Source organism: Hippocampus bargibanti, linkage group LG18, assembly GCF_051943395.1.
Source record: "Hippocampus bargibanti isolate YZ-2025 linkage group LG18, ASM5194339v1, whole genome shotgun sequence".
Classification (NCBI taxonomy): Eukaryota; Metazoa; Chordata; class Actinopteri; order Syngnathiformes; family Syngnathidae; genus Hippocampus; species Hippocampus bargibanti.
The window spans coordinates 14404306-14424853 of NC_142751.1; the positions used below are offsets into that span (position 1 = coordinate 14404306).

A 20548-nucleotide genomic window follows, 5' to 3' on the forward strand; every position below is an offset into this window, starting at 1 on the left:
AATTGATTACACCTGCTGTCAAAAATACATCATAATGTGTTTAATTCATTGTTCCTACATTATCAGTGACCAATCAAAATATAGATGGCGCAGAATTACTTTTAATTTTTTGGTGTCATTTAAGACACACATAACCACAAATCGTTTTTCTTCACCGGAACAAATTGTCCTTTATACATTCTACAAAAAGGAACAGGGCAATGAACGAGACCCCCCTGAGGGAGACTATCAATGGCTGTGGGCTATTGTTTAGCCTCATAACAGCGGCATGTTCACCTCCCCTTCATTTCTGAATGGATGCACATCTGTCACACTCCAAAAAGAAGAAAAAAAAATACATTACAACCGACTCACTCAAGCCTTTGTAGGGTTGCGGGTGAAACTGTGTCTACACCTGCTGATTTTCGGTTCTATAAAAAATTTTAAAAAAATACAAGGAAAATAAATTTAGTCAATACTGGACAAGTTGCGTCCATAATTTGTAAAATCACTTCAAATGACTTCTACTGAGCGCATTTTACAAATATTCCACCACATATAGCTATACTTTACGTTTTAAGACTCACGCTGAATATTCAGGAAGTCTTGTTTTCGAGTTGATGACGATGCCCTAAGTGACGTCACGGAGGGAGCGCCCCTGACCGAGACACTAAAAATATCAGGTTGTGTATTTTCGGTATTTTAGATGCTATAAATGTCAGTTAGGAAACAAAAAAGTGATGTCGGTTGTCCTTTAAGCGGTTGTCCTTCATAGAGCCAGAATTGATTCAGTGTTGCTCAAAATCTTGTGGATTTGACTCCTTTGAATCCTATTTCGCTTAATAATAATAATACATTTAATTTAGTGGTAGTCCTTTTGCTCCAAATTTCCTCTAACTTTGCTGCTGTGTTACTTCCGGGTAGAGTGAACGCTGGCGGTTGTCCTTTAAGTCATCTACTGTACTTAAAATATGCACCTGGATCCATATAATATCTAATTTTTTTTTGTAACTAATTGACCAAATAAGGTTGAGTAAATTCAAAATAAACGTTTTTTTTTTCAATGACATTGCCTTCCAGGTGTCACTCCAGTGTTTGTTTTTTGCCCAATATAACCCCTCCATTGTGCTTGCTGCCTGATTACATTGACCCGAGCCCATCAATTGATTGCACGGGCTCGGCTTTTGTGTTTGGTGGCATTAAAAGGACAATTGTAACCATTTGCAAAAGGGACAATGGTGACACACTTTCCCTTTGACGAGTCCATCAATTAGCATTACAAGCTACGACATTAGCATAAGAAGCAAACTAAAAAACGTAGGACGGCAGTCAGGACAAGACGAAACACAAAAAGTGACACGCACTTCAATAAAAGGCAACATTTCAAGCAGATGTCGCACAATAAATAACCGAACCCGCGGAGAGAATGACTACAGTGACGTCACGCGCCAACATAGGGTGACCTGTTTAAATGGCGGCGGAGGGTCCTCATCAGCCCTCATTTCAGCCGCGCACGACATGGAGCCTCTCGCCAGCCGCAAAAACGAAAAGGGGAACACCGCTTTCACCGTGGCGGACATCCTGCATCCCCAAAAGTTCAACGGGGCCACCGCGAAGCCCCCCTCAGGTCGGTCGCTTTCCCCGTGACGTCATCGCCCTTATTCGTGTGAAGTTCAGCGCTCAGAAAGTCACATATCATTAAAATATCTTGATTATTGCACCACAATAATTCACATTTGTATCATATAATACATTTAAAACGCATTTTATAGATTGGGATTTACTTTTAATAATTGTTTGAGTACATCGAAGAGAGCTTCTGGGACGTTTGTGAGACATTTAGGTGCACCTCGTAAACAAGCCACTTGTACTTTAGTTAAGAGTATTTCGGTCATTTTAAAGAACTATTTCAGGTGAGTAGAATCTTTCAATACTTTTTTTGAGTATTTAGATAAGTTTATATAGCTAGCAGGTCTTATTTTTTTGTGGTCATTCACATTGTTTTTTTTAACCATCTAGTTTACACAGTTAAGTGAACGCTGTCGTGTGTGACTCCCGCTACTGATGTATTTGCTATCTATTAGCTATATTTCTATCTATCTAGATAGCAATCTATTAGCTATATAGCTATATCTATTTCAGTTGTTTCCGGGCTGAGTGAACGCTGGCTATCCATTAGCTATCCATTGGCTAGCTGTTAGCTATCTAGTTGTTTGCTGGCTAGCTGTTGGCTATCTGGCTATCTATTAGCTATCCATTAGCTATCTGGTTAGCTGGCTGGCTGTAAGCTGTCTATCTGGCGAGCAGTTGGCTATTTATTCGCTATTTATTTGCTATCCATTAGCTCGCTACCTCGCTTTCTATCTATTTGAGTTACTTCCGGGTTGAGTGGACGCTGGCGCGTGTGGCTGCCGCTACTGATTTATTTGCGATCTATTAGCGATATATTTGCTATCTTTCTATCTACCTAGCTAACTATCTATTAGCTATATAGCTATCTATTAGCTAGGTAGTTTTCTATCTATTTGAGTTACTTCCGGGTTGTGTGAACGCTGGCGCATGTGGCTGCCGCTACTAATTTATTTGCGATCGTTTAGCGATATATTTGCTATCTATTAGCTATCTATGTGTCTACCTCGCTATCTAGCTATTAGCTATATAGCTATCGAGCTATCTATCTAGCTGTTAGCTAGCTAGCTTTCTATTTATTTGAGTTACTTCTGGCTTGAATGAACGCTGGCGCGTGTGGCTGCCGCTGCTCACCCACAGAAATAAATTTATCCTGTGACTGTAAAGTGACCTTGAGAGTTTTGAAAGGCACTTATAAATGAAATGTATTATTATTATTATTATTATGTCCCTCCGTTTCAAGTTCAGATGTCATTAGCATCACTATGCTAATTTCTAAATTTGTAACAAGAGTTTTAACACTTTTTTTTTTAACAGGAACTAACAGGAAACAATATTCATCAGGTGTGATCCACGGACCACCGCCTTCAAAACGGACCAAAAAGCCATCAAAGTGCCATGGGCGTCGCGTGCGTACGGCCTTCACACGGGACCAACTTCACATTCTGGAACTGAGCTTCCATCGCTCTCACTACTTGAGCACGCTGGAGCGCCACGCCCTCGCCGGCGCACTCTGCCTGACCCAAACGCAGGTGAAGATTTGGTTCCAGAACCGGCGCACCAAGTGGAAGAAGGTGGAAGGCATGCAGGTCCAGGAGCACCACCATGCCTACCGGTCCACCCCGCCCAAGATGTCTACCTGGTGGCCGTCGCCTGCCTTTGGTCATCGCATGGTCTCTGGGCAGTTTCACCCTTTTGTGTCGCAGATGACGCAACCCCTTTTTTATTGCTGAAATAGAGCTGAATAATCGATTAATCAATTGACAAACTCAACCACAAGCGTGAAGAACAATAATCAAGTGATCACATGGACTTGATTGATAACAATAATAATACTTTGAATTTCTAAGCGCCTTTCAAAACTCTCAAGGACATTTTACAGTAACGGGATTTTTTTTTTTTTTGTGTGTGTGCGGGTGAGCAGCGGCAGCCATTCGCGCCAGCGTTCACTCTACTCAGAAGTAACACAGCAGTAAAATTCGCGGACATTTGGAGCAAAAAAAGGAATCGATTCTGGCTCAAAGTCCCCTTCAACAAAATGGGATTCAAGGGAGTCGAAAAGAGTTGAATCGACAAGATTTAGAGCAACACTGAATCCATTCTGGCTCTACGTCAATTAAGCAAAATTGGATTCAAAGGAGTCACAAAGAGTCGAATCCACAAGATTTAGAGCAAAACTGAATCGATTCTGGCTCTATGTCCGCTTAAAGGACAACCGACACCATTTCTTTTGCTTCCTACACTGACATCAGAAAAACGTTTTATCTAAAATACCCAAAATACACATGCTGATATTTTTAGTGAAATGCAAAACACCAATAAAAATGAGTTAAAGTGTCCCAAAACTATTTCAAAATGACCTCGGAGATGGCAAGTTTCAGAAGGTCCCGCCCCCTTGCTGGTGACGTCACGCCAGGATGTCTTGCCTTGCTCTAGAATCAAAACAAATGCCGTCAGATGCTTTCTTGTCATCTCATCCAGTTATTAATATGATTCAAATAGTTCCGAAGAGGAAAGCATACATGTTTGCAATCGATTAAAGAAGTCCTTCCGTATCAATTCCAGCCGTCTGGACTCCAATGTAGCACCCAGAAAATGCACAAGATGGCGCCCAAGCTCTGTTAGAAATGGGCTGATTTGTCTGCTGGGAATTTGTGTCAACTATTCACCATCGCGTTATTTATGTAGTTTTCCTTCTAATTTCGTCATCAACACGGTGTTTTCGGACCAAAAATAAGTACCCAAAATGCATTGTGTGTTGCTTTCTCGGTCAGGGGTATGTGTGTGTTGCGCAATGTCGCTTCGCTTTTTATTTTCCTCTGGCATCGTCAGAAAAAGTCCGCAATGAGAAACAGATGAACGCCAAAGTAAACAAAGACGCTGGCGGCCAGACAAGATTTGAGCGGCCAAGAAAAAGGGGGGAAAAAAAGAAGAAATAAATGATTGCACGCACAAGAGAAATGTTCACTTTACATTTGCCAATTAAAAAAAACAAACTTTCTTGTCCTTTCATTGAGTGAGTACATGATGACGTTGTATATCTACAGAATATATATATATATATATATATGACTTTTCATTTATAAGCGCATTTCAAAACTCTCAAGGTTACTTTACAGTCACAGTTTAATTTTTTCTGTGGGTGAGCAGTGGCAGCCAGATGCGCCAAAGTTCACGCAACCTGGAATAACTCAAATAGATAGAAAGCTAGCTAGTAGCTAGCTAATAGATACCAAGCGAGATAGCCATCTAGCTAGATAGCTTGCTAGATAACTAATGGCTAGTTAATAGGTAGCTAGCGAGATAGCTATTTAGCTAGCTACCTAGCTATTTGAGTCAGGAAACATCTTAGCTATCTAGCTAGTTCTCTCGCTTTTTATCTTTTTGTGATATTCCGGGTTGGGTGAACGCTGGCGTGTGTGGCTGCCGCTGCTCACCCACAGAAAAATGTATCCTGTGATGGTAAAGTGACCTTGAGAGTTTTGAAAGGCGCTTATAAATAAAATGTATTATTATTATAGCTATCTCGCTAGATAGCTAATAGATAGCTAGCCAGACAGACAACCAGCCCGATAGCTAGCTAAAAGACAGCAAATAGATAGCAAATAGCTTGCTAGCTAGGTAAATAAAAACCTGAAATTGCCACCAAAACCCTAATTTGAAGCCTTAATTCAGAGTCAAGGGCATCTTTTGTCACCTTCACCCTCTTCTTCTGTCCGTTTTTGTTTTAAGGTCTAGTATTTAAAAAAAAGTCCCAGATGAAGGTAGCAGTCCACTAACGAGAAAAATTGCTCATCACATAACTCATTGAAAATGGCTTCACCCCCCCACCCCCACTTTTCCAGATGACTCTGCATTTTTTTTTGTTCTTCTCCCCGCCTGGAATGTCTCATGTGTCTCCACAAGCTCCACCCTTATAGCCCGGATTAAGAAAAAAAGGCTGAAGAACAAGAAGAGGAGGAGGAAGAGGAGGTAGCTCACAGACTTGGAAGCAATCAGTCCGGTCCCCTTGCGAGGGCCTCACGTCTGCCTTGTCAAAGCTAGCACATCTGGGTCCTGTCTGCGACGCGGCTAGCTAGCTTGCTAAGCTTCGTTTTTTTTTCTCTCTTGATTTTCTTCCTGTAACCATGAGGAACCTTTTGGTGGTGACCTGCTTGCTTCTAGCGATGTTGGGCATCACCCAGACTGATGGAGAAACGGAGGCTCAGGTGAGGGAGGCCCAGGGGCTGGAAGAGAAACCGGGATTATCTGACCCCTGGGTTGACCCCCAAGGCCCGGTGGCGGATGATCCGTCAGAGGAGGTGGACAAGCCAAAAGCAAAGAAGAAGAAAACGCCGCAGGAGGTAGAGGCAGGTGAGCAAGCTCAAGTCCTCAAAACAGGAAGTTATTTTGGTAATTTCAAAATAAAAGCGATGCTAGCTTGTGAAGATTTAGTGTTGCTACACTCAACCCAACATGACGTTTAGTCGCAGAAGCAACCTGGACTGTCCGCGAGCAGGTTGGGAATACAGGTAACATTTGACTTACGACCGGTGTGACTTGCGACCACCCGTACTTACGACCACGACTGCCAGACCTTTTTTTTTTTAACTAGATGCAACCCGTACTATAAATTTGGCCAGCCAGCATCTCACTCTTGCACAGCAATCTACTGCGTGACTACAGTCAGTACAGTAGTTATACATGTACATATAAACCCTGTGTCGGCCATTCAGGATGGATTTCGACTTATGACCGTTTTGTTGGAACGGAACCCGGTCGTAGGTCGGATGTTATCTGTAGTTTTTTTATTTTCATTAAAATTCATTTTGATTTCAATTTGACTTGTTTTTTCAATTCAGTTTGCTGGAATTCCGTTTTAGGGATTAAATCTATCTCAAATAGATAGAAAGCTAGCTAGCTAATAGCTAGTTAATAGACAGCTAGCGAGATAGCTATCTCACTAGATAGCTAATAGATAGCTAGCTAGACAGACAGCCAGCTCAACAGCTAGCTAAAAGACAGCAAACAGATAGCAAATAGATAGCTAGCTAGGTAAATAATGATCATATTGATTTATTATGAGTATGAGGGGTGTAATGAAGCAAAGTTAAGAAGAATTCTCAAACCACTAAACTTGCTTCTTCTGTAGCTATGGAAAATAAATGTACACATTCAGGATTTTGGAGCCAAACACAGATAAGGATTTTTTTTAATGGCGCTATGAGGTATTAGCCGTGGGTGACTGCCAAACAGTCAAATTCCAGACAAGTTTGTTGGCCTTTGGACAAAGTTTCCTTTTCCGAAATGAGCAGACGGGATGGATGTTGCGGTTTGATTTTCTTTGGGATAACACTTTCCGCTGCATTTGAAACTCCATTTCTGAAAACCTTATCGTTGTTTAAAAACCCTAACCATAGCACGAAACCCTGATTCAAGCACGGATACCATTGACTTGCTTCCAACAACAAAATGAACTCCGTACTTCCCAAGTATGAAAGTACGTCAGTCATGTGTTGTGCTTCTGTCAAGCCAAAGCCAGGAAGGCGGCGGAGAAGGAGGCTAAGGCTAAGAAGCAGAAGACGCCCAAACCCACCAAGAAACCCAAAGGTCCCAAACCTACCAAGAGGCCCAAACAACCCAAAGCCACCAAAAAGCCTAAAACCCCCAAAAAACCCAAAGTCAGCGCCACCACGACCGCAACCGTCGCAACCACCACAACCATCACAACAACTTTGCCAGACACCAAAGCGCTGACTCAACCGGCCACAGAGACAAGTATGTGGTTTTGAATTTTGGTTTTCCATTGAAACTGAAGCTAAATGTTCTCGGAGTGGTGATGTGAAACAAAATTTTTCGTGTATCCATAGCAACCAGACACTTTCCCACCTTGCCCCCTAAGTGGGAGGAGCCAGAAGAACCAGACTTGGTCAGAAGGATCCCAGGTCAGTCGGCAAATAGTTGTTTAAGTCAATACAAAGATTAATCCAAGGGGTGGTTTCAGAATCAGAATCAGAATACCTTTATTCGTCCCGCAATGGGGAAATTTGCAACAATTTAAACATTAAAGAGACAGTCAGGCAACAGAGAGAGTGAGAAAATGGATTTCAATTGATAGTTCAAAGGCAGAGTATAGACTGCATGGTTAAAATTCCCATCAATCAGGCTCCACAAATAACCCGCACAAGCCATTTGTACACTTCATGCAAAAAGCTATCAACCCAGCTAAACAGAACACAATTGATGAGGAACAAGGTAAAATTATGGCAGAGAAAGCACTTACAAGGGATCATTCCTCAAGATGGTGAAAGAAGAAGGCGATGTTCTTCATCAAGTGTTTAATGCTGATGAAACTGGCCACTCCATTCCATCAAGCCATCAACAACCATCACAAAGGTAAATAAAACGCCTTTATTATAAAGTACAGTTTATTTCTTTAATTATAAGAGCATAACATTTATTATACATAAAATAACATATATGTTGTGTAGTTTCAAGGCTTAGAAAATTAGAAAATGATGTTTTATGGGGACCTGGGAACGGATTATTCTCATTTTAATGGTTTCCTATGGGAAATAAATTTTGGCATACACACTTTTCGCCTTACATACTTTGTCTGGAAACCAATTAAGTTCGTAAGCCAAGGTATCACTGTACTCCAGATGTTGTTTGTGAATTTCAGGTCGAGACAAAAATCAGATGACCACTCCGGAGGTAATCATGCACATCCCAGGTATTCCCCACATCCCGTTCTCATGCTACTTTCTAGACTCGTGATTCCTTTCGAAGAAACTATTCCTTGTCTCGCAGAGGAGACCACAGACGTCCCCTTCGTGATCCCCTGGTATGAGGAGTACGACTACGACGACCGTACGTCCTGCGTCGGCGCCAGGGTGTCTGCTAGTCGTCGTCATCAACTTATGTTTTGTTTTCTGCAGTTGCCAAAAAGAAACAAGAGCTAGAAGAGGAGCAAGCGCGAAAAGAAAAGGCGGAAAAGGCGGAAAAAGGTTACGAACGATCGACTCAAAAAGAACCATTTGAGCTTTGTCCTGAAATTTATCATCCCATAATTTTCTTGAGTCATCTATGCACCTTGACTCTATCATGGTTGAGGAAAACTGAAACCACATGGCATCATCAGATGATTCTCACAGATAGAATGCAGTGTGTGTGGACATCTGAAAGTACTTTGTGCAAACGGTGATGCTGACATGTCTATGTTGTGGTTCCATTGAAGCCGAGCGCCAGAGGAAGATGTGGGAGGAAGAAGAAGAGGAGAGACTGAAAAACATGGTCCAGCCACCAGAACCCAAAAGTAGGATAACCTCATAAATGTAGATGTCCAGTCGTGGAATTATCTGAAGTGAGTTTTTGTCTCCAGAATGTCCTCCACTGGGATTGGAATCTCACCGAGTGGAAGACGACCAGCTTCTGGCCTCGTCGCAGTTCCAACACGGTTTCGCGGCTCAAAGGGGAAGACTCAACATGCAGGTAAAACGGTATCATTCAACAAAACAAGGAACCGGATTGGGGTTTCACACCACACTGCGACGTCATACCAAACTGGAATCTCGAGACTAGAAGACCACAACCCACACTGTACTAAATGCGTCCACACTCGACCACCACACTATGATGGACTGAAAAATACTGGACCTCCAGAGTATACTAGACCGGATGAGCAGATTACACCAAATTAGACTGGACTTTACTGGATTCAGTTCACAGTAGACAACAAGACAACTAGTCCGCACTGGACTGAACCTGACTGGACCGCCAAATAACATTGGAATTTATTGGAACTTCAAACAACATTGGACCACTAAACTCCACATTTCACTGCACCAGACTGGACTACCTGTTTGTCTACGTCCAGGGTTCAACCAATGACGAAGATCTGTATGGGGGTGCGTGGTGCGCAGAGCATGAGGAGTCCAACAGCTGGTTTGAGGTGGATGCGAGACGAGAGGTGGAGTTCTCGGGTGTCATCACGCAAGGAAGAAACTCAGAGCAGATGTGGGTCTCTCCAACATTTTTGGAGCTTCAAATTAAAAATAAAGTGGCCCACGTTTAGCATGATATTGTCCAATTGTTGTGTTTGTTCCTTCTTGCAGTGAGGACTTTGTTTCGTCTTACTATGTGGCCTTCAGCAATGACAGTCGCGAATGGACGATTCTTCACGATGGTTATGCCGAGTGGGTGAGTAGTGAGTGGGAGCTCCACTTGCACTTTCACGTCCCAAAAGTGACAACCAAAACAAATTTTGTCCTTCCAGTTGTTCTACGGGAATGTGGATAAAGACACTCCGGTTCTGAACCAGTTTTCATGGCCAGTGGTGGCGCGCTACATCCGAATCATGCCGCAAAGCTGGAACGGCAGTTTATGTCTCCGGGCCGAGATTTTGGCCTGTCAACTTCCCAGTCAGTATTCCAAAAACATTCCCAATATGACGTCTTTTAGGACTTCCTCCTTACACCAGATAATAACGATCCAGATACATTGTCCTAGAGTCAAAGTATGTCAGATTCTTGAAGCTCTAATCCCGTGACTGTCACCTTCCAGGCAGCCACAACAGCGAGAACGAAGTGAAGTCTTTAGATGAACTCGATTTCCGACATCACAACTACAAGGATATGAGACAGGTCACTGACTTTAATGTTACAGTTCAACAAAAATACCGGAAGCAACTAAAACACTGAGCTGATGGGCATGATGATCCGATTTGGTTCACTTATAAACACACCCACACATTTTCTTGTTGGCTCCAGATGATGAAATTGATAAATGAGGAGTGTCCCAACATCACGAGAATCTACAACATCGGTAAAAGTTCTCAGGGTCTGAAGATGTACGCCATGGAGATCTCCGACAACCCTGGGGAACATGAGTTGGGTAAGGTAACGCTTGTTAGTTCATCTGTGGTCACAAAAAAATGTAAACAAGTTGATTGAGGGTTTTTGGTTGTTGCTGTTGTCCAGGTGAACCAGAATTCCGTTACACAGCAGGTCTACATGGTAATGAGGTACTGGGCCGGGAGCTCATCCTCTTATTGATGCAGTTCCTATGCAAAGAGTACAAGGATGAAAACCCTCGTGTGCGCCGCCTGGTGGACGGAGTGAGGATCCACCTGGTCCCATCACTTAACCCCGACGCATACGAGCTGGCCTTTGAGGCGGTACGACGATCAAGAAAAAGCGACCTTGTACTACTTTTGGATCATGCTGGGAGATTTGACGCCCTTGTCTTTCCGTTCTTCTTGTCCTTCAGGGGTCTGAAATGGGAAACTGGGTTTTGGGCCACTGGACTGAAGAGGGTTATGACATTTTCCAAAATTTTCCAGATCTAAACAGCATATTGTGGGGGGCGGAGGACCGTGGCTGGGTCCCACGCTTTGTACCCAACCATCACATTCCTATGCCGGAGAACTTCCTCAATGGATCTGTGAGTTGGATGTGCTTTCAGTCACACGTTGGTCGATGGGAATTTACTTGTAGACTGGATAGTGATCTTGAGCACGCACAGATGGCCTTATCGACTTCTGGGAACATACCAAACCGAAAACCCTTTGCTTTCTTTCCGGCCTTTAGATGGCCGTGGAGACCAAAGCCATCATATCCTGGATGGAGCGCAATCCTTTTGTGTTGGGAGCGAACTTCCAAGGTGGCGAGAAATTGGTCACGTACCCTTTCGACATGCAGAGACCGCAGATTTCGGTAAGGTTGCCCAACAGGACTTAAGTCACATGGCTCGATTCAAGACAGTCTTAAATGGCCAGTTTTCGGACTCTGGATTTAATTGTTTTAAACTACTGAACGACTGTAGTTGTCTTCATCAAATCTCTATGGGGGGAGAGAGCCATATTCATGACTTTGGGGTCCTGATAGCCTTGTGTTGTCTCCAAGATGACCGATAACCGCCGCTGGAGGGCCAACGACGAGATGAGTGAGGACACGTGGGCCCGTATCCAGCGCCAGAACGAAGGCGCCTTGCGGGAGACGCCTGACGAGGTCATGTTCCGCTGGCTGGCCATGTCCTACGCCCACAGTCACCTGACGATGACCGAGGTCCAGCGCGGATCCTGTCACGGTGACGATGTCACCAGGGGCCAGGGTATCACCAACGGTGCCGGCTGGAAACCCATGGTGGGAAGTACGTATCCATGTCGAGATGAACATTAGCATCAAAATATTGTCCTATTTCCATCCCCAGCTCCTTATATTTGCGACTACTCTTCCGTAGCCATGAATGACTTCAGCTACCTGCACACCAACTGCTTGGAGATCTCCATCTTCCTGGGTTGTGACAAGTTTCCGCACGAGAGCGAACTTTCTCTGGAATGGGAGAACAACCGAGAGGCTCTTCTGTCGTTCATTGAACAGGTCAGAACCACCGCAAACAACTTCACGATGCCCCTGGACTCACAAATCAGACTTTCCCTTCCGTCACCAGCCAGGTCGGCAATGTAAATGGGAATCTGCCAATACTTGATTAAGTAGCACGACAATAATCACACAACTGGGAATGTTGGGACTGAATATCTGGCCTGCTTGGGTTTTTATTTGGGAAAGAAATCCTCCTCCTGGGTGTCATTCCAGTTCTGCTTTATGTCTTGTGTACCAGGTACATCGTGGGATAAAGGGTGTGGTCAAAGACATGGAGGGAAACGCACTGGCGAATGCCACCATATCCGTGGAAGGGATACGTCATGATGTCATCACCGGTAAGCAGTTACCCACCGCGAATACGAAAAATTAATGCGAGATTGACAGTCCTTCCATGATGTTTGGAAATTCCAGTATGAATAGTATCATTGGAACATACAGATTGTTTGATTGGGGTTGGGGGCAAGTGAAGGTCCAAATTGTCTGAAGAATCTGAGGGAAGGTCGATATCATCGTCTTGGCAGCCCCAGGCGGTGACTACTGGCGCCTTCTGAATCCCGGCGAGTACCGCGTGACGGCTAAGGCCGATGGCTACACACCGCAAACCCGCCTGTGCATGGTGGGCTACGACTCGGGCGCCACGTCTTGCAGCTTCACCTTGGCCAAGTCCAACTGGGACCGCATTAAGCAGATCATGGCACTCAACGGCAACCGGCCAATCCGCGTGGTGTCCAAGGCTAAGGCAACACCGCCCGGCGCCACAGTCGTCAGCACCCTCTCCCCAGAGGAGGAGCACGCCGCCGCCCAGCGAGCAGAGCGGCTACGCCGGTTGAGGATCCTGCGTCTGCGCCGGTTGCGTCTTCAGAAGCAACGCGCCGGTCTCAAGACCACACCCGCGACCACCGCCGCAACCACGATGACCACAATCACAACCACCACTACCACACAGAAACCCCAGACCACTACTTCCTGGTATGACTCCTGGTTCCCTGTGGACAATTTGTCCACTGAGAATCCCTTTGACAGTATCATCTTTGACTCAGTACCTACTGAGGACTACCCTTTTCACTTCACCATCGACTGAGACGTGCAGGGGTATCTAGAGAGAACGCCAAACGCCCTTCCAAGGGACAAGATGACCTCTTAAAGAGGAACTTTATAAACATTTGTCCTTTGCAACAACAATGTGACATCCCCACACCGTTCATGGAATAAGAATGAAGTAGACTTTATCCAAGGAAGGCACTTTGAGGTCAACGGGAATTCCAATTACAATTTCATGAATGGGACAAACAGTAAAATATAAAAATTCTACCACTGAAATATTAAACTACGTACAGTAATTACACAAAAAAAGTTTATATTTGTAATCTCATGTTTTTTTGTACAAACTAGTGGTATTGTGCATTATTGTGCAGCGCCTCACAGAAAAAAAAAAAGACTCAAATCACTCAAAATCGTTGCACATTCATTTGAAGCAGTTGTTTGGTAAATTGCGTCCTATGTGTTGCTAATTATTCCAGAATGTTTTTTGTATTGGAAGTAAAAGCGCCTCAATTAAAAAAAAAATAAAAACAAAATCACACAAACATTAATTTGAGGGAATTGCGTCGAAATATTTTATTATGAATGAAAATCTATTTATAAAAAGGCAATGTATGTTGTTGTTGTTTTTTTTTTGATTGATTACCTTTCATTCAAATTCGTTACGAACGGTCTTGCTTTTTGTCCCGTTTCCTTTTTGTGTACTGGAAACTCTTCAGCGGATTCTTCCCCTTGAACAAAAAACAAATGTCTACTTTTAGTTTAAAAAAGTCTTCTTGATCTTGTGACATGTCAGTAAAAAAATAAATAATAATAATATATTAATAATAATAATAATAAAGTTAAAAAATCTAAAAATAAATTTACATTTACAATTACAAATACATATAAAAATAAAAATAAAAGAAAAATTAAAATCTACATATAATAATAATAAGAAGAAGAAGACAAATAATAGTACATAATAGTAAATAATAATAATAATAAAAACAATACTAATAATTAATAATAATAATAGTAAATATTAGTAAATAATAATTAAAATAATAATAATCATCATCATACATTTAATTTCTAAGCGCCTTTCAAAACTTTCAAGGACACTTTACAGTCACGGGATAAGATTTTTTTTTTGTGTGCGGCGGCAGCCATTCGCGCCAGCGTTCACTCTACCCGGAAGTAACACAGCAGCAAAGTTACGAAAGAAAGAGGAAAGGAAACAAAGAAATATAAAAACAAAATACAGGAGCTGCTGGAAAAGCAGCCACTCTCGCGACGCCATCTTGAAGTCAAAAAAACAAAAATAACAAAGAAAATATGGTGCAAAACGCGGGTGTGCGCGTTACCTTGAAGCTGCTTTTGGTGACTCCGTGGAGTTTGGGCTTTTCGCGAGTCCTTTTTAACCTCCTCTTATTGGACAGCGGGTTGATCCGTCCCCTCAATTCTTCTGGAACTGCGCGAGATCATAAAAACAACTTTTAATCAGCGACAAGTCGATGCTACAATGCTAACGAGCTAACGTAACTGACTGAGGTATTCCGGGATGTTCTTAAGGTGAGGTTTGATGACAGCAGGGTGAAGGTCTTGGTCATGTCTGAGGAGCTGTAGATCTCTGGGGTTGTCCTCAAAGTATGTCTGATTGATAAAGAAAGGTGATCAAATGTGATATTCACACATAATCGTTCTCATCAAGCAGCCATGGCTTACCTTCAGCTTCTCCGAGTTGAGCAGCTCCTGCTTAATCTCCTTCAGACGAGCTTCTCTCACCGCTTGCTTGGTGACCGATCGCATTGCGTCCTTTGGGGAAAGGGAAAGACTACCTAGTTAATATAGTTCAAACAACTTCTTCATGGCGCTATTCCAGTGAGTCAAGTTTGAAAACAATTCATGGTTAGGGTTAGCTAGCTATCAAGCTACCTATTTGCGAGCAGCTAGTTTTCTATTAGCTAGCTATTAGCGAGCTATTAGTGGTAGAGCTGTCTGACTAGCTATCTAGCTAGCTATTAGCACTCTAGCTGGCTGGCTAGCTATCTACTGTGTTAGCAATTAGCGAGCTAGGCAGCCGCCCATATATTTGAATTACTTCCGGGCTGAGTGAACAACCCCCAAGGATGTCATTGACTGACGTGGCTCCGAAGTAATACGAGCAGGACAATCTCTCCAAAGAGTCGCTGTATACTTCAGGCACAGTAGGAAAAAAAACAACTCACCCTGCATCTGTACCTGAAGCCCTCAATGGTTTCCATTTTGAACTTGTAAGGTTTCAGGGTGGATTCTGTATTATCTGTAGAAAACAAAGAGATTGTTACACTCCTGATAGAGAATAGACAGAATAATCGGTTAACATATTTAAAAGTTTCATGCTGTTATATGCTTCGTCAACATGTGTGACTCGAAGACACAATTGAAGCACAGAAAACCTGGGGTCAATCTGAGGTCAACAGACACAGCAAGTTAAACTGTCATGTTCATCTCGGAGATCTGGCCTTGGACAGAATTTACGACTTGGGAAACTCCTCTATCACCGAAGCAATTTATGACTTGAAACTCCTTCACAGGAAGAGCTCATTAGCCAGGTTACACATTTATCAGTACATGGAAGAGACAATGTTTTATTGCTTACAGCTGTTCGCGCTTAGAACGCCCAGGGGTGTGGTATTCTAATCAATAAAACTATGTTTTACTAATGTATCACTTTAATTTTCATATACTCTCAATAAATAGCTTGGGAGAGGGCTGCAGAATTCAGGCGTCTGTCATGAATGGCTACGTCTCCTGCCGGCAGTAAAAGACAATCTTTCCGGGTTCGAGCCTTCGTCCACAGTGTCTGATGGAACATCTCTGACAACTCCCAATCAAACGGGGGACATGTGTGCATGCGACCACTCATCTTCACCTCCTGTCAGCATCTGCTCCACCTCAGAGAGCAAAGCGCTTTCCGTATGAGAGACGAAGGACAAAGCTGTGCCCGGTTTGTCAGCTCTTGCCGTCCTAAATGACACGTAAAAATCAACTTTTAGGTTCTAGATATTTTTGGTGAGTAGAACTTTGGTTTACCTTCCCACTCGATGGATGTATGACTCCACGGTGGTGGGGAAATCAAAGTTAATGACGTTGACGACATCTTGGAAATCGACACCTCTGGAGACACTGTATTCTTTCTCTTTAGCCCTAGCAAAACAGCATACACCACACTTTGTGATATTTAGCCCTTATTCAAAAAGACATATGCAGTGATACCTTGGCTTACGGACTTAATTGGTTCCCAGACAGAGTATGTAAGGCGAAAAGTGTGTATCCCAAAAATTTATTTCCCATAGGAAACCATTAAAATGAGAATAATCCGTTACCAGGTCCCCATAAAACATAATTTTCTACTTTCTAATTTTGTAAGCCTTAAAACTACACAAAATATACATTATTTTATGTATAATAAATGTGCATTGGTATTATAATAAAAAAATAAACTGTACAGTATAATAAAGTTGTTTTACCTTTGTGATGGTCGGTTTCATCAGTATTAAACACTTGATGAGGAACGTAGCCTTCTTCTTTCACCATCTTGAGGAACGATCCCTTGTAGGTGCTTCCTCTGCCATAATTTTATCTTATTCCTCATCAATTGTGTTCTGTTTAGCTGGGTTGATAGCTTTTTGCATCAAGTTTAAAGATGACTTGTGCGGGTTACTTGTGGAGCCTGATTGATGGGAATTTTAACCTTGCAGTCTACACTCTGCCTTTGAACTATCAAAGTTGAAACAAGTTCAAATTTCACCGTTTTCTATCCATTTTCTCACTCTCTCTCTGTCGTCTGCCTGTCTCTTTAATGTTTTACCCCCCCTCACTGCTGCGTTCTTGACCAATCACGTGGCTTTAACCGACAACTGGGGGCGGGGAATAGAGGACAAAAATGAGTCGGCTGCCATTTTCTTGTTAGGAGAACGGTTTCGTTCGCGAACGCCACATCACTCATTGTGGCGGTCTGTGTGTATCCCGAAAAATAGTTTGTATGCCAAGGTAAAATTTTCATAAATTTAACGTTCGTACACCGAAAAGTTTGTAAGCCAAGGGGTTCGTAAGCCAAAGTATCACTGTATTTCCAGTCGTGTTTGAATGAGAACTCACTTTCCCTTCTTGTTTTTTATTTTTCCCGCAGCCTTTGAAGTAGCGGCGGGGTTGGCCATATTGCGTTCGTCCGTGGCGATGATGCAGTCGTAAAATCCCTGATTGAACTGCGTGATGATGTGAGACCTGCAGTATGGAAAACACTGTGCGGGTTCTGTATTTCAAGTGACAATGACAAAAACCACGGTAGCCACGCGCGCCAGCGTTCACTCAACCCAGAATAACTCAAATAGATAGAAAGCTAGCTAGCGAATGGATAGTTAATAGCTAAGAGATAGCTAGATAGCCAACAACTAGACAGCTAACAGCCAGCCAGCTAGCTAATGGAAAGCTAATAGAGAGCCAGATAGCCAATCATAGAATAAGTTTTGCAGTGGTTGAGATAGAAAGCTAGCTAGCGAATGGGTAGCTAATAAGTAGCTAAGAGATAGCCAGCTAGCATGTACCAAAGTAGAGCGCATTTTCCCAACTATGTCATCGGAGAACGGTGCTGAGGTTCGGAGTCTGACCTGGACTGGATTGGTAGCTCCGAGTTAAGCACGCATGCGGGAACACCAAACTGCTCCAGGAAGAGCTTGAGGCGGTAGCATCGCTCCACGGCTTCCACAAAAATAAGCGTCTTGCCCTTCACTAGCTGTAGCTTGATTAGCGTGTAGATCAGCAGGAATTTGTCCTCCTCCACACATTGAATGCTGAACTGTTGCAGTTGGCTGCTGTCGGGTAGCTGGGAGCCTTGTAGCTTTAGCGTCACCTGTTGCACAACATGTGGGGTAGCAATTAGCTCGGCTTAAATTACAAAAAAAAAAACAATCTACTTTGGATTTGGTGAAAAAGATGCAAAGGACTTCACTGGATTGTGCAGAAGAAGCTCCTTTAAGGCCTGAACGTCATCACTGAGGGTGGCTGACATGAGGAAGGACTGGTAGATCTTTGGGAGGTGGCTGTAGAAGGGTTGAGTACAATATTTGCAATTAGCATGTGCAACAACACAGTGAAATTAGCACAGATCCATATTGCGAGGGCGGGACAATAACAAAAAGGGGCGGGGCAACTCGCAAAAATATGAATACAAGTAACATCCGACTTACGACCGAGTTCTGTTCCGACCAAACGGTCGTAAGTCAACCGTAGACTGTAAGTCGGTCTGTAATTCCCCACTCCCTCCTCTAACACGGATATCGACCAATCACGTGCGGCTTAAACCAAAGACCGGGGGTGGGGAATAGAGGACAAAAATAGTCGACTCCCATTTTCCGGCTCCTTGTTAGGAACCGGCTCTCTTCGTTCACTTCAGAGATCGGGCTCTAAGAACCGGCTCGTTCGCAAATGTCACATCACTACGAGAAAGCCCCTCAAAAAGATCAAGTTGAAATCCATCCCAGCAGATTCCTCTGCGAAATCTCACCATAAGAGATTCTTCAGGTCATCCTCAAAGCCAAAGGAAAAGACCAGATCGGCCTCGTCCACCACCAGCATCTGCAGTGAGGTTTGCAGGTTCAGATTACGCGCGTTGATGTGGGCCAGCACGCGGGATGGCGTGCCCACCACTACGTCTGGTTTCTCCATCAGGATGGGTCTGCAGCCCAAGGGGGAATAAAAACCGATCAGTCACTCAAACCTTGTCAACTTGGACTGGCACACTACAGTGATACCTTGGCTTACGAACTTAATTGGTTCCCAGAGTGTGTAAGGCGAAAAGTGTGTATCCCAAAAACGAATTTCCCATAGGAAACCATTAAAATGAGAATAATCTGTTCCCAGGTCCCCATAAAACATAATTTTCTACTTTTCTAAGCCTTAAAACTACACAAAAATACCTTATTTTATGTATAATAAATGTGCTATGGTATAATAATGAAAGAAATAAACTGTATTGTATAATAAAGTTGTTTATTGACCTTTGTGATGGTCGTTGATGGCTTGATGGAATGGAGTGGCCGGTTTCATCAGCATTAAACACTTGATGAAGAACGTAACCTTCTTCTTTCACCATCATGAGGAATGATCCCTTGCAGGTGCTTTCTCTGCTGTAATTTTACCCTGTTCCTCATCAATTGTGTTCAGTTTAGCTGGGTTGGTAGCTTTTTGCATCAATTGTACAAATGGCTTGTGCGGGTTATTTGTGGAGCCTGATTGATGGGAATTTTAACCTTGCAGTCCACACTCTGCCTTTGAACTATCAAAGTTGAAACTCTCTCACTGTCGTCTGTCTGTCTCAGTAATGTTTAAACCACCCCCCTCACTGCTGCGTTCTTGACCAATCACGTGGCTTTAACTGAACACTGGGGGCGGGGAATAGAGGACAAAAACAGTCGGCTGCCATTTTGTTGTTAGAACGGGCTTGTTTGTGTACGACACATTACTCATTGTGTGTATCCCGAAAAATAGTTTGTATGCCAAGGTAAAATTTTCATAAATGTAACATTCATAAACCGAAAAGTTCATAAGCAAAGGGGTTCGTAAACCGAGTATCACTGTATTTAGCAACAGTAAAGTGACCTCTGTGAAGACACGTCAGCTTTCCCGGAGATGTCGGCTACGCGGACGTCCCTGGAGCAGTACGCAGTCAACTGCCTCACCATGGTTTGGACCTGCCGCCCCAGTTCCTTGGTAGGTACCAATATCAGAGCCTTCACATCCTGCTCACCAACACTCTGAAAATGACAAGAAGAAACAAGTAGTAACAGTTGGTCTGCTTGGTTTTTAGGGGCTGAATGTTTGCATCTGTCACCTGTTTGCAAGCCAGGATGCGTTGGATGACGGGTATGGCGTAAGCAGCAGTTTTTCCAGAACCGGTTCGGGCTCGAGCCAGGAGGTCTTTGCCCTCCAAAGCCAGTGGGATGGCCTTCTCTTGGATCAAGGTAGGCTGGGACCAACCCAAATCTGCCACTGCCTAAACAGATCATCCGTTGTGTGAACATTAAAACCTACTGAAGACCCTTACCCCAGGCGTTTTAGGATAAACAAACTTATCTAAAAATATATTTAAAATCAGGTTAGGTGTCATGTCACAATTTTATTATGGCTGTTTCATATTGCGTTATTTTCGTAACGCGGTTACGAATGACGACGGGGCCGCGAGACACGACATCACTCTGCGGTTTAACTCTTCCGTTTGAATGTAATAAGCATTTAAAACACCCCGCTGAACTTTGTTACCTTTAAAATACGGTCGTCAATGCCCATTTGGTGGAATTGAAGGCGCTCAGTCGCCATTTTTCCAACTTTACAACACGAACACGCGTGTCGTAGAGAAAAATATGTCCGACACTCGTGTCGCAGTTTGATGTCGTCACTCTGGTGACGCGAATCATCTCGAGTGTTGCGATTCACGATTTAAAAAGTGAAATCGGGATATTTTGTGACATATCATGTATTATACATGACATATAAATTAATAAATCTTTTAA

General features: G+C 43.3%; 3 protein-coding genes across 4 annotated transcripts; 2 read left to right on the plus strand and 1 right to left on the minus strand.

The window, feature by feature from the left end:
* The first annotated feature begins 1044 nt into the window (after positions 1 to 1044).
* pnx (posterior neuron-specific homeobox) lies at positions 1045 to 3347 on the plus strand. The gene is made up of 2 exons (XM_089021141.1): positions 1045 to 1606; positions 2926 to 3347. Exons 1-2 carry the CDS (start codon positions 1498 to 1500, stop codon positions 3339 to 3341), a joined length of 525 nt encoding a protein of 174 aa, XP_088877267.1. The 5' UTR covers positions 1045 to 1497; the 3' UTR covers positions 3342 to 3347.
* A 555-nt stretch (positions 3348 to 3902) lies between these two features.
* ddx56 (DEAD-box helicase 56) lies at positions 3903 to 20414 on the minus strand. 2 transcript variants are annotated; one of them, XM_089021109.1, is made up of 15 exons: positions 20298 to 20414; positions 19870 to 20031; positions 19638 to 19792; positions 18544 to 18714; positions 17989 to 18079; positions 17648 to 17889; positions 17139 to 17264; positions 16071 to 16184; positions 15910 to 16004; positions 15224 to 15297; positions 14721 to 14810; positions 14543 to 14648; positions 14360 to 14466; positions 13660 to 13744; positions 3903 to 4040 (listed from the first exon to the last, which is right to left on the minus strand). In XM_089021109.1, exons 1-14 carry the CDS (start codon positions 20352 to 20354, stop codon positions 13676 to 13678), a joined length of 1659 nt encoding a protein of 552 aa, XP_088877235.1. In that variant the 5' UTR covers positions 20355 to 20414; the 3' UTR covers positions 3903 to 4040; positions 13660 to 13675. The 2 variants fall into 2 exon arrangements, with proteins under 2 accessions (XP_088877235.1, XP_088877234.1); XM_089021108.1 differs by lacking the exon at positions 3903 to 4040 and having other exon boundaries at positions 13616 to 13744.
* Positions 5569 to 13586, plus strand: aebp1a (AE binding protein 1a). Its single transcript, XM_089021090.1, has 20 exons — positions 5569 to 5961; positions 7120 to 7365; positions 7458 to 7532; positions 8270 to 8320; positions 8398 to 8457; positions 8526 to 8594; positions 8825 to 8902; positions 8969 to 9078; positions 9464 to 9603; positions 9702 to 9786; positions 9863 to 10007; positions 10150 to 10229; positions 10356 to 10479; positions 10566 to 10762; positions 10855 to 11028; positions 11175 to 11300; positions 11490 to 11736; positions 11827 to 11966; positions 12208 to 12307; positions 12494 to 13586. Exons 1-20 carry the CDS (start codon positions 5736 to 5738, stop codon positions 13051 to 13053), a joined length of 3033 nt encoding a protein of 1010 aa, XP_088877216.1. The 5' UTR covers positions 5569 to 5735; the 3' UTR covers positions 13054 to 13586.
* Positions 20415 to 20548: the final 134 nt, after the last annotated feature.

Excerpts from the sequence above, each read along its gene's own strand:
- pnx (XM_089021141.1), top strand. The coding sequence starts at position 1,498 with ATGGAGCCTCTCGCCAGCCGCAAAAACGAAAAGGGGAACACCGCTTTC. Across the intron at positions 1,607-2,925 it reads CACCGCGAAGCCCCCCTCAG|GAACTAACAGGAAACAATAT; the intron begins GTCGGTCGCTTT and ends TTTTTTTAACAG.
- aebp1a (XM_089021090.1), top strand. The coding sequence starts at position 5,736 with ATGAGGAACCTTTTGGTGGTGACCTGCTTGCTTCTAGCGATGTTGGGC. Across the intron at positions 9,787-9,862 it reads ACGATGGTTATGCCGAGTGG|TTGTTCTACGGGAATGTGGA; the intron begins GTGAGTAGTGAG and ends TTGTCCTTCCAG. Across the intron at positions 11,301-11,489 it reads TGCAGAGACCGCAGATTTCG|ATGACCGATAACCGCCGCTG; the intron begins GTAAGGTTGCCC and ends GTTGTCTCCAAG.
- ddx56 (XM_089021109.1), bottom strand. The coding sequence starts at position 20,354 with ATGGCGACTGAGCGCCTTCAATTCCACCAAATGGGCATTGACGACCGT. Across the intron at positions 20,032-20,297 it reads TTGACGACCGTATTTTAAAG|GCAGTGGCAGATTTGGGTTG; the intron begins GTAACAAAGTTC and ends TGATCTGTTTAG. Across the intron at positions 13,745-14,359 it reads TCACCAAAAGCAGCTTCAAG|GGGAAGAATCCGCTGAAGAG; the intron begins GTAACGCGCACA and ends TTTTTGTTCAAG.